This window comes from Trichoplusia ni, chromosome 1 (genome assembly GCF_003590095.1).
Source record: "Trichoplusia ni isolate ovarian cell line Hi5 chromosome 1, tn1, whole genome shotgun sequence".
Lineage (NCBI taxonomy): Eukaryota > Metazoa > Arthropoda > Insecta > Lepidoptera > Noctuidae > Trichoplusia > Trichoplusia ni.
The window spans coordinates 16178318-16194370 of NC_039478.1; the positions used below are offsets into that span (position 1 = coordinate 16178318).

Below are 16053 nucleotides of genomic sequence, written 5' to 3' on the forward strand. Positions count from 1 at the left end.
AAAAATTAAGAAGCAAATAAAAATAAACTAAAATGTTGTGACAGACAAACTGCCAACTGAGTTATAGCTAAACGCGGGGTTAGTACACATGTAATGTAATGTCATCAAACATTAATTTATTCACAGCGAACAAACTTGTATGTCAAGCTGTAGTACTAGTTACAGGAATCGGTACACACATCACCAGTAAGTTCTGAATTAATCCAGGCAGAACACCGAAGTTTCTTGTTTAGGGAGCACTTAATATTATCATACTTGCTGAACGTGCGACGTCTGCAATTGCAATGTTAATTACTGAGGGTGCTAATCCATTCGTCGATGTAAGTTATGTTTGTACAAATATGAGAATTTTTGCTCAGTTTTTTTAAACAACTTCCTGCATGGTCAAATCATTGCAGCAGTTTCATAAGGAAATTATTAGGTGAGGTTACTTTTTTATTTGGTCGTCACTTATAAACTGGCAAATGACAATTCTAGATAAAGAAATGATAAGAAAATGACAGAAGGAAGATGGTCTTAGACCTTTAGTTTGGCAAAAAAGACAAATAATCCTCTTCCAATCAATTTATAGGGTAAATATTATCAAAATCAATTTCTGCAAAAAAAACCACTATATTTGTTTCTAAATTCAGAGAAACCAACTATATTAGTTGATATCCAGATGCCTTTTTAACGATCCCCATATTTTAAATAAACATTATATTTTGCAAAGACGTACATGAATGTATTTATTCAGGTTTCAGAACTACAAATGCGGATTCCGGGCTATCTAGAATCTAGATCACCATACACGATCTAGCGGCCAGTGATACAGGAAATATGAAATGTTTATTTATACACGTCTTCATACAAACACAAGTTGTACTAAAGTAGGATAAGTGCTAGAATCTTAGTGTTTAAGTCGTAAAACTCCAGACATTGTAAGTACTGATACTGTGGAGTCATGGACACTAAATGTCACATTATTCCTACGTTATAGAGTTCTTTGAGTGTTAGTTCAGACTAAATCTGAATAAACGGAGTTGGTCGCGCCTAATTTAGACTTAGAATAGGTTTTATGGGAGCATGACTAAATTTGTCCGTAATTGTAATTTAGAATTAAATAAGTAAGGCTGACGCACACTTGAAACTAGTAGCTCTACTTGTACTTGTGTGGTGTGGCAAATTATGTTGAGAGGAATAAATACGAGTAGAATAAAGGAACATATTAATCTTATTTAAATACAATCAAGCTTAAATTTTAACGTGGAACTTACAATAATGTCGTTTTTAATCATTTATCTGCAGAAAAGTTATACTGCTGTCTACTTACAAATTCTCTTTTCATTCAATTTAACTCTTGTATCAAATCAATAAGGTTATTTTTAAGCTACTCATGCATTATTAAATTTAATCATTGTGTCGCGTTTTCTGAAACATTTAAGTCATGCGCGAAGACTCATGACAAATGTTCGTAGACCATACAAATGTTTGTCTCATTCGGGGACCGAAAACGCGACACAACCCACGTTGCGATCAATAGGTTTGGTGACTTTAACTACTTAGCTATCCGTGGTTTGGATTGCAAAATTTGATTTTTAATGTTAAACCCAAAATTATTTTAATAAATTAATTTATGATCAAGATATTGTCAGACTCGCAACCATCAACGAAAAGATAAGATGTTCTTATATTCCTGTTTTACATTCATTTTAGTACTCATAAAAACTTGTCGTATACCGACAGTCGACGTCGCGTCGGCTTTCTCTATTTGGTGAAGAAGTTAATAATTCAAATGTTGGGAAAAATTGAGGTCTCAACTTGAGAAGCGCTTTGACATGAGATCACACGGAAAAGTTTTCAGAAATGTTACTTACGTTTGCTTTATGTGATTTAGTATGAGATTAAAGTGTTTTTAAACCGAGTTTCTTTGCTACTGTAACAGTAATTCGTTGAAAAGGAGATTTAATTATTTCACGAAAGTTTACGGTTGCATATTAAATGTGTTTGTAAGGGACGTTAATAGGCATAATATTGCAATGGATTTTTGTCTCTTTTTATGAAAACAAAAGCTCCACATCCATTTATATATTTTTTTTCTATGAAATCAGAAATCATGTCAATATATTATCTATACAAAGTAGTACATATGTAGTGGGTACATCAGTATTAAGCAAATACTGATGAACCCACGGTTTAGAAATAGTTTTCGTCATTTAGTGTAGCTACATTTATGAAAGTTAACCTAAACAGCATCTTATATCTTAACCCAAACACAAAAGCTTTACCTACGCTGAAAACCGTGATAAATCGCCGCCACTTCAATTTCATATTCAAAAACCTTATTAAGACACCTTGCTTCGCCAAAATTTTCCGTACAAAATGTTGCTAAAAAGGCTTCAATCTCGTAAACTTGGCCCGTGTCGATGCCACGGAACATTTTCCTTCGTCAGTTTCATAGAAAATCTCTCTCATCCTTTCACAAAAGCTTAGTGAATCCCGCCATATTTTTAATCTTCTAGCAGAACAATAAATCAGCGTCGAGGCAAAAAATATCATTATACAGTCAACCTGTGTCTGACGACGTGCTTTTAAACAACTGGAGTTTTTAAAGCCAAAAATAGTATTAATTCTGGACTTTTACAGACTTGACTGGATAGTTTTTCTTCTTGCTTGTCTTAGTGGCCCTGATTCCCTCTCATCTTTGCCTTAAAAATGGTTTGTTCGGAAAATAATAACCTTACAAATTAATTTTGATGTCACTTTTGTATTGGTTGATTTACATTGTTTTAATAATACTGATAAAAAGTCCGGTCTGTTCAAAAATGTTATTTAAAGTGATAATAAATATTAATTCGTATGTGTACAATAAATTTTTCATTCTTTTGTTTCAGGGAGCGATTCAGGAGTTAAAACTATACGCAAATGTCAGCGAGGATACAATCAAGTATAACGTGTGTCGTAAGGTAGATATAATCCATTTATATTTAAAATTTTAATATTAATATAGTTCACATCTGCCAGATGCCGTATATACAATGGGTTAAAGCAACCACACACTTTGTGGTTGAGAATAAAAGTTGACCTCGTGAAAGGACCACATGGTGGGTCGAAATCGACTCTTTCGCACAAAGCTGGCTTCTTTCATGCAAATGGAAGCAAGAAATGCCTTTACCCTGCAGTGGGACTTAACAGCTGATAAGAATATAAACTTTAAACAATAATAATATAAAATATTAATAATAAATACATTTTTCACATTCCAGGAAAAAGATATTTCAGATATAGTTAGTACTTTTTTTTACTTAGACTTCCCGCTTTGGCTACGCCCGTCTCAAAATCTTACAATCCAATTGGCTAGAATCTTTTTAACGCCATCGCTCTTGATTTCTCATTAAAGTATAAAGAAATTAGAAAAAAACTTTAAAAGACTTAAATTAGTCTTTATTATAGTAGAAGAATAAAAAGGAAGTTGTCAACTTCACATATTTTCCTCTTTAATAATTAGTCATGGTTCCTAAATAAACATCAAACTATTCACTTAGATAAGGTGTTTATCTAAGGTAAAAGTAAAAAAAATACTTCTTTGCAGACAAATTTATCATAGAAATGGCGTTAAAAAGATTTGGTAGTACAATACTCTAAATTCTATTTAATTTTTCCGTTTTGGCGCATAACGAAACTGGGGAAAACAATGATTGGCTTTTAATAGACTTGAAAAAAATTACTATTTCCTCTTAACAAAATACTTCTATACGCTATACTATGAACGCCAGGATTAGAGGCTCTACTACGTCTTGAAGAAATGTTATTATGGATGTTAAAACGTGACATAGACAAAGAACGATCTTTTTTTAGTCTATTACTATTAATAATATTACTTTTAGACATAGTGGTTGGCTCCTAGGGCCGCGATTCTGCTATTTTATAATGGCCGATGTAAAAAAAAAAGATTAAATTTGCAACTTTTGACGACCTCCGTGGTCGAGTGGCGTACGCACCGGTTTCAAGGTGTCGCTAGCTCTGAGGTCCCGGGTTCGATCCCCGGTCATAAAAATTCGGTCGGAAAAATTCATACTACATTGTCTCGGGTCTGGGTGTTTGTGGTACCTTCGTTGTGTCTGAATTCCATAACACAAGTGCTTTAGCAACTTACTTTGGGTTCAGAACAATGTATGTGATGTTGTCCGCATTTATTTATTTATTTAACTTTTCCTATTCCCTTTAGCATTTTGCAAATTCACTACGGTTCGGCACACTCACGGTCAATCCAGTGAAATTCCAATTATTATGTTGGAAAAATGTTTAGGAGAATATGAATAGTGTTATTTTAATCCTATTTCCATTCATTCGTCGGCCATCGTAAATAGCAGAATCGGGGAGTGGAGTGTTACTATAGTGCAAGTGAGACAGCGTATTATACTACACATATCTTCGTCTCGCTTCTGCTTCAGTAACAGCCCTGGCTTTAAGATCTCATAGTGAACGCGCTGACTAAAACATAATAGGAACTTCCCGCTTACTCAGAATTAAATTTTATTATTACTATGCCAAATATTCGATATCTTACGAAACTAAACCTATAAGCATAAAACAATATGATTTATTTTCAATTAACAATTCACAAGTGGTGAATTATAGGAGGAAGCTAAGCATGTGGAGACTTCAATGTTATAAATTAAAATAAAATTCGCCTACAAAAAATAGATACCATTTCAGACCTTCATAAGCGAACAAAGACTGGAATTTTTATAAATCTACTTTTGTTTAAGAAAATGATAGAGAACAAAATATTAATCTTTTAATTACTTTATTAATAAAAATGATATTTTTCATAGATAAATAATGGCACGAACGACTTCACAGTAAGTGTGTGTTCGTGGTTTTACCTTTGGCATGCTAATTTTGTGACTATTCTACTTTAAATTGTATCTGACAAGAAAAATAAAGCTATTTAGTTTTAGACTCTATTAGTTGTGCCTATACAAAATGTGTGAAGTGTGCTATAAATAGGACTAGTTGTGTCATTAATGTTTATTTTAAAAGAACGTACTTATTCTAAAAATATAAATTATCTTAAAATGTAAATATTTTTCTTTTTCGTTTGACAAAATATTGAACTTTTAAAAATGTATATTTTGTGTAAAAAACTGTAAATAAAAATTGTAAATAATGAAATTTTATTTTTTACAAAATTCTAACAACTAATATTGGCTTTAATAGTTAGTTAATCTATGTTGTACCTACTTTATGCTTATTGCAGTGTCGTTTATAATAATTAATCTAAAACAATTAATAAATTAACATGACTTTATTACTATTTATTTTCAAATTAACATGCGCCATTTATGTTCACAGCTTGGCGAATTTAGTGATGAATTTACCACAGGTAATTTTTTGATCCAAAAATATATGCGGCCCATTTCAGAGCAATTAATAGTTCCGTGTCCGAGTCCGAGTCCGTTTCCTTAGTAACTTTACAAAATCAAAATCAAATCAATCAAAAAGTTTTTATTTCAAATAGGCCGTTTCAGGCACTTTTGAAACGTTCCATTACTGACTCTAGTTGCAGGAATAACTGTTTGGTTATTATAGACAACACACACTTCTCCTATTAAACATTATAATATAAGTAATACAAATAAGTTTACTCAGTCACATCTTTCAGGTATATCTTGATCGAAATAATTAAAAAACATTTTTTGAAATTAATTTCATCTTATTGATCACAGCGCATCTTTTTTTTACTTTCCAATTTATTAAAGTAATTAGTCTTTACGTCGAAATAAATGTATTTTCTGTACCTTTGAAGTATTACATTGAAACGTGTGTTTTGTAAATAATTATAACAAAACTATTGTGTTACAGCAACTGCACTTCCCGATAAGGGCCAAAAAGGAGAAAAGGGCGATCAAGGTAAATCCGGTAATGATGGTGTCGAAGGTATAAAGGGGCAGAAAGGAGATGTAGGGTTCACTGGAGAACCAGTAAGTACCTGAATAAATATTACTCTATACATAAAAACGATCACTTTCAACTTCCGTCCTTACCAAACGTTTCTTAAAACCTCCATTTAACTTCAATCACTTAAAATTTTTACTGTCTAGTTAACAAGATTTTTAAGATACAGCCTAGTTACAAACGTACAGACGGACAGACAACATAACCTTAGTAATAGCTTAATATTTTTACTCATTGGGTAAAGAACTCAAAAACAGTACATCCACAACAGAGGTGATCTCGTGTGGTGTGAGGTAGAAGCAACATCTTTCTTAAAAAGGCGTTAGTTTCTACCAAAAACGTTGGAAATGAAAAGGTTTGAAAATGACACATCTTCTTTTTTGCTTCAGGGTGACACTGGGCCAATAGGACCGCCCGGGCCTAAAGGCCTTATTGGTCTACCAGGAGAAAAAGGAGTAAGTTTCTTTCTGACTTTATCAATTTCTAAACACATCTGCGGTAAAGCAAATGTTACATTGAAATTTTCTTTTACAGTCGTGCGAATGTTCCAAAGATTTCGTAACGAGCATTGTGGAAACTCTGCCGACATTGAAAGGCCTGACTGGCGAGCCAGGAACACCAGGTTTACCTGTAAGAACTATTTTTTTAAATATAGCTAAATATATTTTTGAATCTTTTAGTCAGCAGTAAGTTAAGAACATGAAGTAGTGATAAATTACAAAATTGTATTACTGTCGTAAAATTATATCGTGAAATGTTAAAAATATTGGTAAAGGTGTTAAAAGAAAAGAAGTTCTTTGGAAAAAGTTTAAACGATGTTTTTCTTTCCATCTCAGGGTATAATTGGTCTCCAAGGTGAGCAGGGACCACCAGGTCTTCCAGGTAAACCTGGTAGCATTGGGGTCCCAGGTAAAGATGGACCTCAAGGACCGCCTGGTCCTCCCGGGAAAAATGGCTCTATAGGACCTCCGGGACCACCGGGTGATAAATGTGTGGTGATTATTGTTTTTTAATCTTATTTTTGTACATATTGCATATCAGTCATCAACAATTATTTGACTTTTCACCTGCAGATTTGCAAAAATGTAATAAAATAAATAATATTTAAAATTAATAACATTTTCAAGTTTAAATTTCCTAATATAATTACAATTGTAATATCTTAAATATACAATTAAGTACCTACCAGTTCAGAAGTAACATTGACAGGAAACAGAAAAAAAGATGAAGGAAGTCCTCATACCCGGTGCAGTGGGTGCTCAAGGGTCTCCCGGTATTCCAGGGGCCAAAGGTGATACAGGCAAACCTGGGCCACCAGGAGAAAAAGGACCAATTGGTGAAAGGGGGTTGCAGGTAAAAGATTATTATTTGTGTCTGTACGATATTATTATTGTACAGTATTATGTCGTGATGATGAATCGATATTATGCCCTTCAGGGATTACGAGGAGATCCAGGCTCCATTGGTGAGAAAGGTGATAGAGGTGAAACACTCATTGAAAGGCTTCCAGTTGAAAAAGGTGAAAGAGGTAAGGATATCACACAATACTGTACTATTATATATATAAGGAAAAATAACCGTCGATGTATGCAAAATGTATTAGTCATTTCAAGAATTTAAATAATACAATAACTGCAGCTTTCTAGAAAAAATAAAATTATGCAATTCAGAGGAAATCACTCTGATATTTATTTGAACAAAAGCTTCCCTAACATGTAATTTTGCAATTCAGAGGGAAATAATCTTACATTTGCTAAATCTTTGTTTGAACCAAAGTTTTCCTAAATATGTCACAAAAGATATCCTGCAGCTTCTAGTTAAAATTTTGCCCTCGAGAAATTTCTAAAAACTATATACATGCAGGTGATAAAGGCGACAAAGGGGCCCCGGGACTTGCAGGCCTGCCAGCATCTCTAGCCTCCATTCTAGACGAAAGCCTGAATCCAGAAATAAGTAAGTTGATCAAGTTTCAATAATATTCGAATCTTGTCCCCACAATCTCTTGTTTATTTAGCTATCCATTCCAGTTCGAAACAACCTGAATAAATTTCAATATCAAACAAAGCATTCTGGTCACGGAAATGTAATAACGTAAGTAGATTGAATCCCTAAGCATTTTTTGTTACTATGCCCTCTATTGGCTTTGATCCTGAGTCGACGTTGTATTATTGTGTTGTATTGGGTATTTTTACCACACGAGAGTTTAAAGAGGAATAAGGGTAGATAAAGTTCGGCTTTACCGTTTCTTCGTATTTTATTATAAGTTTTTGTTAGCGTTAGTTATTTTTAGTTTCGTGGAATATAGAAAATAATTGGTTTCAAGACTATGGTGATAAGAAATGTAACTTGATGATCTAAACTTCATGAAAACAGTGCTCTGGTTTAATTAGATATTTATTTTTGCAGATGAAGCTGTAGTTGAAAAATTGCGAGGTTTACCTGGAGAAAGGGGAGATACAGGTGAAAAGGTAGTCCAATATCTGCATTGAAATCAGCCAAGCACACATTATAATATATCTTATACTTTAGAATTCCAATAAGCTATAGTTACCCTATAAAACATAGTACCTCTTGGTTGTAATACTGATCTAAAAGAGTCTAATCAAATAACCTGATAATATTATTTATAATCCCATATTCCCAGGGTGAAAAAGGTGACCCGGGAATGAATGGCAAAGATGGATCTCACGGGAGGCCCGGTAGAGATGGTGAACCTGGTATCAAAGGGGACCTTGGACCAAAGGGTGATACAGGACAAAAAGGAGACCAAGGATTACCGGGGCCACCCGGACCTGTGCCTTCAAAAGTAACACCAGTTAAAGTAAGCTCGACGCAAAGTTTATGGAAAATATTTCTTTGCATTCTATTTTATTGGATAGTAACATTAAATATCGATGTTTTATTGCATTAATAACACGTAATATATTCATTTTACATCGGCATGGGATTAATGCTATAATATATTATAAAAAATATTACTTAGTATAAAACAAGCCCATTAACACTGCTGTACCCTCAATACTTTTTCTACAGTACAGATGTTTCGTGGCTACCATGAATTATCCTCATTCATATCCAAATGTGCTCAATTCATTTTAGGGTGCAAAAGGAAATCCTGGTCCCCCTGGACATGTTGGCAGACCGGGCCCGGCCGGGCATAGAGGTTACACGGGCAAAACTGGACCAACTGGGCCCAAAGGACAAAAAGGAAACACCGGACCTATAGGTCCTACGGTAAGTCAAGACATGAAGATATTTCTGATTAATAATGAACGGATTGTTTAATTAATTTGAATATTTTACATCATTTTTATTAATTTTCAAGGGACCCGTTGGCCCTCCTGGATTTAATGGCACTATGGGCTTGAAAGGAGAGAAAGGCGAAACTCCAAAAATTGATTTAGCAAAGGTAAGTAATTCATACATTTCTTCGTTCGGCAGTATACATATTATTAGAACAATAAAAAATGGTTCATCAAAAGTGCTGTTTTAAGTAACATTATACCTCCGCTTGTTTTGCAGTTGAAAGGTCAAAAAGGAGATATGGGTCTAGTGGGTAGTCCAGGTTTACCTGGGGAGCCTGGACTTCGAGGCCCACCGGGGTCATGCCAGGACGTAAAACGAGCCCCTGTCATACTTGGCCCCCCAGGGCCACCTGGACCTCCTGGGCCCCCTGGATTGCCCGGGCAGCCGGCTATCGAGGCCACTACGCACCAATATGATATGCCACCTTGGCACGATAACAATCATTCGTTTGTTACAATGCCAGGTACGAACTAAAATAATTAGTATTTTGATAAATGAATTCAAATTTTTTAAAGAAAAGTTTCTTAAAAGATGCTGTTTATTTATGTAGAAATAACTTATTGAGAAAGGGTAACTAACTTTTTGAACTTATGAAAATGAAATATGAAACTTAAAGTTGAAACAATTCACAATGGGCTTTTCTAAGTAGTTCAATAGAACCTCCTTCAATTCCTGAATATTTTTCATTGTAGTCATGTTTTCAGGTGACGTGATGGACGACGATCACTTCTATGAAACAAATACTGTTGTTTACAGAACAAAAAGAGGTCTTTTGAAGGTAAATAAAGAAGTTAGTCGAATTACTAATATCGATAACACTGATCGAATCTTATGATAAAACAAACATACTTAGGTTACTCCTAAGTATTTGTATTTTGTGTTCCTACTTGCCGCGGGTTCGATTTGTGCGCAGGACATGATTTGTGTGATCCACAACGGTTTATTCTGAAAGTCAGTCTTTGTGATTCGAATGTTCGTAAAACCCCGCGCCATACAAAGATTGAATAAATTAGGGCGGGAGTCCATTTAAAAAATACACTGTTTTTCAAATAGTTCATAATAATAATATATAGTTCATGAGCTTGGCTGATCTATTTAAGAAAATATTATATTTCAAACAAGTACCTCAAGAACATTATTTCCAGCAGCTTCACGGTTAAACATTAAATTGTTTCATGGCCTTGTTTTTACGGCGAATTTTATTGTACTCAAAGCATTCTTAAGATTTAAAGCAATAACACGATACTACAAACTCCTAGGAAACAATAAATTTTGAAGTACAGCTTACAGAACGTTTTGTAGTTAACATGAGTCATTGTTCTATTGCTATATATATAAACTTTACTTTTAGTTTATTGCAAATAGATCACAGAAATATGTTCCCTCTGAGCTATAAAACTTATTGGTTTGGTCGTTAGTTTGTTACTTCCAATCCTCAATGTTCACCTTCAATGTTTTGACTTCTATTCAAACATAGCAAAGGTGAAGAAACAGCTAGATTTGAGCTGAAATCAAGCATTAGTAAACAGGAAAAATATTCAAAGGCAAATATTTCTTCTCCAAGGTACCATTGCCTAGAACAATAGGTAAATATATGTACATAATTGGTTTCCTTTACAGAGGACAGAGAAAACACAGCTGGGAACGTTAGCATACGTTATACAAGAGAAAATATTATTGCTGAGGGTTGAAAACGGATGGAAATATGTTGTGGTAAATAGCTTTATTGATTTTGAATTTTTAATACATTTTTGTGATATGCTTCCGTGGCGCCGTTTATTCATGATATCTTTGTGATGGTCAAGGTTTTCAACCAGAATAATGTTTTGCACACTGATTCTTTGAGTTGTTATAATAAATTCATGTTGTATTAACTTTGATTTGTTTAACCTTAATTTTGTAATGTAACAATGTTGTATTGTTTACTTTGATTTTATGTCATTTTTCATAATTTGCGACTTTTTTTGTGGTATTCACCACTACCAGTTTTCATTTTAAAACCAATTTTACTTCAAACACACTATTGTTTAATTTTTCTGATGTGATTCTTTTAAACCTTACAGATGGGCCAGATGTTGTCGGATCAGACGTCAGCACCTATCACTACACGAAGACTTCCACCTAAAAGGAGAGGCACTGTTAGTATTTATAATTTTAAGATTACCTCCCAAACCATTGTCCTAAGATTTTGACTGAAGGTTTGATAGGTGAACTTTATTTTATCAATTAAAGCTACTGGTACCACTTCTGTTCCCTGAACTCTTAGTTCGTGTTGGATATCAAATATTCTTGGACTTTTATATCTGGTGAAAGCGAGCCTCGACATCTTAAGCTAGATAATAAGTTTAAGATGTGCCACACACAATGCATCAAATAGTGATATTTTTCCAACTACTTTGACACTTCAGAGCAAAAATTTATTTTGGATTCGGATCACTCAATCTTTATTAAAACACCAAGTACCTTCGATATTTCGATTGCACTTCACAGTCGAAAAAGACTTCAAAATTGTTGTCGGTTAAGACCTAAATAGAAGTTTTCTGATACTGCAAAAGAGACAGCGAGACCTGAAATTAATGGAACTTCAAAATTCTTCAACCTTCTATTAATACCGCGAATGAAGTCCATCTACCAAAACCACGTTCCTTCTCCAAATAATTTCCTTTGATCTGCCATAATGAATTATATATATTTATAGTTGGATATGAAGTCTATATTTACATCCTTTATCATGTTTTCCTTGAACGTGTAAGCGGAATCCTAAAATAACTAACGTCAAACTTGATTCAAATAAAGATCAAGAAAGTCACTTCATGCACGAAATCAAACTGTCTGTAGGTCTTATTTAAAAAGTACAATCGGTAAGGAGAACTATCTAATAATGCGTTTTTAACTACATAAGCGAACTTAAAAGTAACCTTAATTACATCAACTAAACATATAAATTATTTTTTGGAAATCTATCTAACCTATGAATTCGTTTTCTAAATCAACACGAATAGTTATAGTTGACGTCACTTTCTTTACAGCGAGTCGTATCAAAAAATAAAAAGAAAACACTGTTTTAAACTTTTTTCCAGATTCGAATGGTGGCTTTAAACGAGCCGTACTCGGGAAAGATCCTGAGTGGCTTCCTTCGGGGACGAGAAGCTGTCGATTCCCTGTGTCATGAACAAAGCAAGCAAGTGGCTGGCAAACGAGCTACATTTAGAGCATTTTTAACAACAAAGTAAATATCCTGATTTTTTAAAATAATAACACCAGCCTATCCATCACATTGAATATTTAGGTTCCCAACAATGCCTCTGCCTGTAAAAGATGTATCCTCACTATGCTTAAGCAGCTAAGTATGGCTTGGTAACATGCGGATGGACGGACGGACCCTCAGTATTATCTTTCCGTTTCAACGTGATGAAAAAGATGCCAAGGATACCTCTTCCTAACTTCCGATATTAGGGGTTTCCAGGATTCCATAAAATTTAAGTATTATCTATTTTTCAGGAACCAGGATCTCCTATTCCTTGTGGACAGAGCAGACAGGAGTTTGCCGGTGGTAAATCTAAATGGTTCTGATTTATTCAGCTCTTGGGCAAGCATATTTGACGGGAGTGGAGGAGTATTTAGCGAACCGAATTTCGTTATCTATAGCTTTAATGGAAAAAGTGTTATGATTGATCCTGACTGGTGAGTTGTCATGTTTCTTTAAACTTTACCACGACATGGTTTTCTCGGGATTCCAAAATTATGAAACAAATTTATTGTGATTTTTAGAATGTTTTCACACATCGGTTCAGTAGTTTTGGCGTGAAAACGAGACAGACAGAGTTACTTTCACATTTATAACATTAGTATGGTAAACACAATTATTGTACAAATGTATGTCTCTACATTATGTTTGTTTACATTTTTAATAATTTTTAGAGAATTTTACTTTATATTCCAAAAAGGAGACGACCTAGTTGCGATCATGATTATCGTATATGTGATGAGAAGAAACAGATTTAAATAAAATCTACAAATTATTTTGTTTTTGTTTTATTTCAGGCCTGAAAAGATTATTTGGCACGGTGGACACAACGACCACAATGGTACTGTGTATCGATATAATAACTGCAATGACTGGCAAAGTAACAGAACCAGTTCACACGGTGTTGGGTCTTCGTTACACACCAATCGACTGCTAAACCAAGATAGGTAAGAACTTTTAGCTTTTATATATAATATACGAGACTTAAACAAAGTATCCCAAATTGGGAATCCCTATGGTGTCCTTAATTGGACGAATTTTTTTTTTTACTTACTTATACCAATAACTTAGATTTAGTTTTTGGCAAATGCGGGATATTACCGTTTGGTCGGAAATTTCTTTCGGTTTGTCTTAGTAGTACTTCGATTCATTAACGTGTTATTCTTGAAACGCCCAACTAGTTTCTATTTCGGACAATGACGCGTCCGTCAAGCCATGAGAAGGTATCATGTATCACTATTATTATATAACGATCGATCCGCATTTTTAATGAAAATCCGATGATAAATACTTATCAGATTGTTTGAATAATTATTGCAAAAACACAATATACATGTTAGTGAGACGACTCTACAACATACCTACCAAATCCACATAATTTTGTTTTTACCAGATTGTTGTAATTTGCTTTTTCTCTTCTTTTCATTTTTAATAAACTGTTCTTTTTTGTTTCAGCTATTCCTGTGATAGTAAATTTATAGTTCTTTGTGTAGAAGTAGAAGCTAGTAAAGTGAGGCGTAAGAGGTAGGTCCATAACAATGTCAACATCTTGCAAGAAATGAACGATTCCTTCAAAAAATCCTACATGGATTGGACTGAAACTGGCGAAAATTTTGAGGCAAACAACGTAAAAATGTTTAATATTATCGCTGGTCTTTAAGTGTCAACCGATTATTTCAATCTACATCCAAACAATGACAAATATCATCCCCCTCCTGGCTACATTTGTTATTGAATTATTTTTTTTCTTTCAGGCATCATCGGCGGCGTAATTTATTATAAAAAATAGTTTTATTAAATAACGTATCCCTAGAGAGTTAAACCTATTTCTACGGGTTCTAAATAGGGTTCCTAATGCATATTAATTATGTAGGAACTAGGAGTTCTTACTAGTCACAGTTCAGGCTTAGTAAACCTAAATGTAGGTTATTTAATAAATATTTTCTGCTTTAGTTGATTTAACATTAATTTAAGTTTCGCAATTAGGTAATCTTCTCTCATTGAACTTGGCTTAAGTATTTGAGGCCACGTTTATTTTATTAAGGCCCGCTATAAATTATGGCCAAATAGATAACGCAAGAATATTTTCCAAAATCTAGAGCTCTCAGTCACATTTTCATCGAGCTTAATAGTGGCTAACGGTACGTGAGAAGGCTAACTCACAATATACGTAGTTCTGGTTGTGGAAGAGAAACAAACAGGCTTAGTAGCATTGCGCTGTCAGACTTCCACGACTAAAATTATTATTAAGAATATACTCTGCTTTTTGAGATTCCTTTTATGTACTACACATACTCATCAGACGAAAAAACCATTGCTTGTTTGTAAACGAAACAAAGCCCAAGTTATTTATAAAAAACTGGTATTATTGCTAAAGTAAAACTTAATAGAAATACATATAACATAATTGTATTTAATTGATATCGGCTTGATAAGAATTTTATTAAGCTAATTAGAATGCCATTTTTTTACGTATTTCTGACACCCCTTTTCTGAAAGTCGAAATCTTGTGTAACTCACTTTTTTTGTAAAAGCTGATATTCAATTGAATTTTAGTTCGTTTTTGTTAGATTATAAACTTTATAATGAGATTGACCTCCTTTGTCATAGTTTGAATTTAAAATGTTTTATTTTTCTGATGTTTGAAGTGCGGTTGTTTTTTCGCAATTGTCAGTAGTTGTTTTTGTTCTTAGTTGACAATAAAAGAATTCTTACTTGATCGGACGTATTAATTATTAAAATAACCTGAACCCAATAGGTTATGGGCCCAGAATACGCGTTTGTCGATAAGTAAAGAGCAGTCACGTTTTAGTTCGTGAAAGTAATAATAGTTCCGGCTCGAATAACGTAATAAATCATGGAGGTTAACAATTCCATGAAAATTGAGAAGTTTTGCGGCAACAATTTCAGACAATGGAAATTTCAAATTAATTGTGCTTTAAAAGCAAAAGGATTAGATATCAAGAAGGAAAAACCCAAGGTCGCTGATACACAGTGGGAAAGAGATGACGGGATGGCAATGTTCATCATAACGTCCTCAATGGATCTCGGCCAAATCTCGCTTATTGAAAACTGTGAAACGGCAAGAGAAATAATGTTAAAATTGGAATCTATCTATGAAGCAAAGTCTGAACTAAACAAAATGATGGTGCACGAAAAGTTTTACCAATACAAGATGTCGCCGACTGACAGCATTGCTAAACACGTAGCTAATGTGGAGAATTTAGCAAAACAGCTGAAGGAAAGTGGTGAAGAAATAAGTAACACAGCTATTATGACTAAAATACTAAGCACTTTACCTGCAAAATATAGATCATTACGTCAAGCTTGGTTATCCTTAGATCCAAAATCACAAACAATTCACAATCTTACTGCAAGATTATTAGATGAGGAAGCTAGCCTGACAAATGAAGAAGAAGCTGAGATTGCCTTAGTAGCTACAAAGAATTTTACAAAACAGAATAAATTTCAGAATCAACAAAACAGTACCAGTAATAACCACAGTACAAGGTCGGGTCAACAGAGACATCGTTTCATATGTTACAATTGCAACAAAAGAG

At 33.9% G+C, this 16053-nt stretch overlaps 1 protein-coding gene across 1 annotated transcript; it reads left to right on the forward strand.

Moving 5' to 3' along the window:
• The first annotated feature begins 284 nt into the window (after window positions 1-284).
• Window positions 285-15052, forward strand: LOC113503011 (collagen alpha-1(XVIII) chain-like). Its single transcript, XM_026885151.1, has 24 exons — window positions 285-320; window positions 2874-2945; window positions 3246-3266; window positions 5338-5368; window positions 5848-5966; window positions 6330-6395; window positions 6475-6570; window positions 6777-6935; window positions 7150-7293; window positions 7378-7468; window positions 7804-7893; window positions 8347-8408; window positions 8585-8761; window positions 9040-9174; window positions 9266-9349; window positions 9463-9709; window positions 9951-10024; window positions 10867-10959; window positions 11310-11384; window positions 12327-12475; window positions 12748-12930; window positions 13291-13440; window positions 13949-14017; window positions 14248-15052. The coding sequence occupies exons 1-24, from the start codon at window positions 285-287 to the stop codon at window positions 14273-14275; spliced, it is 2451 nt and encodes an 816-aa protein (XP_026740952.1). The 3' UTR covers window positions 14276-15052.
• The last annotated feature ends 1001 nt before the right edge of the window (window positions 15053-16053 follow it).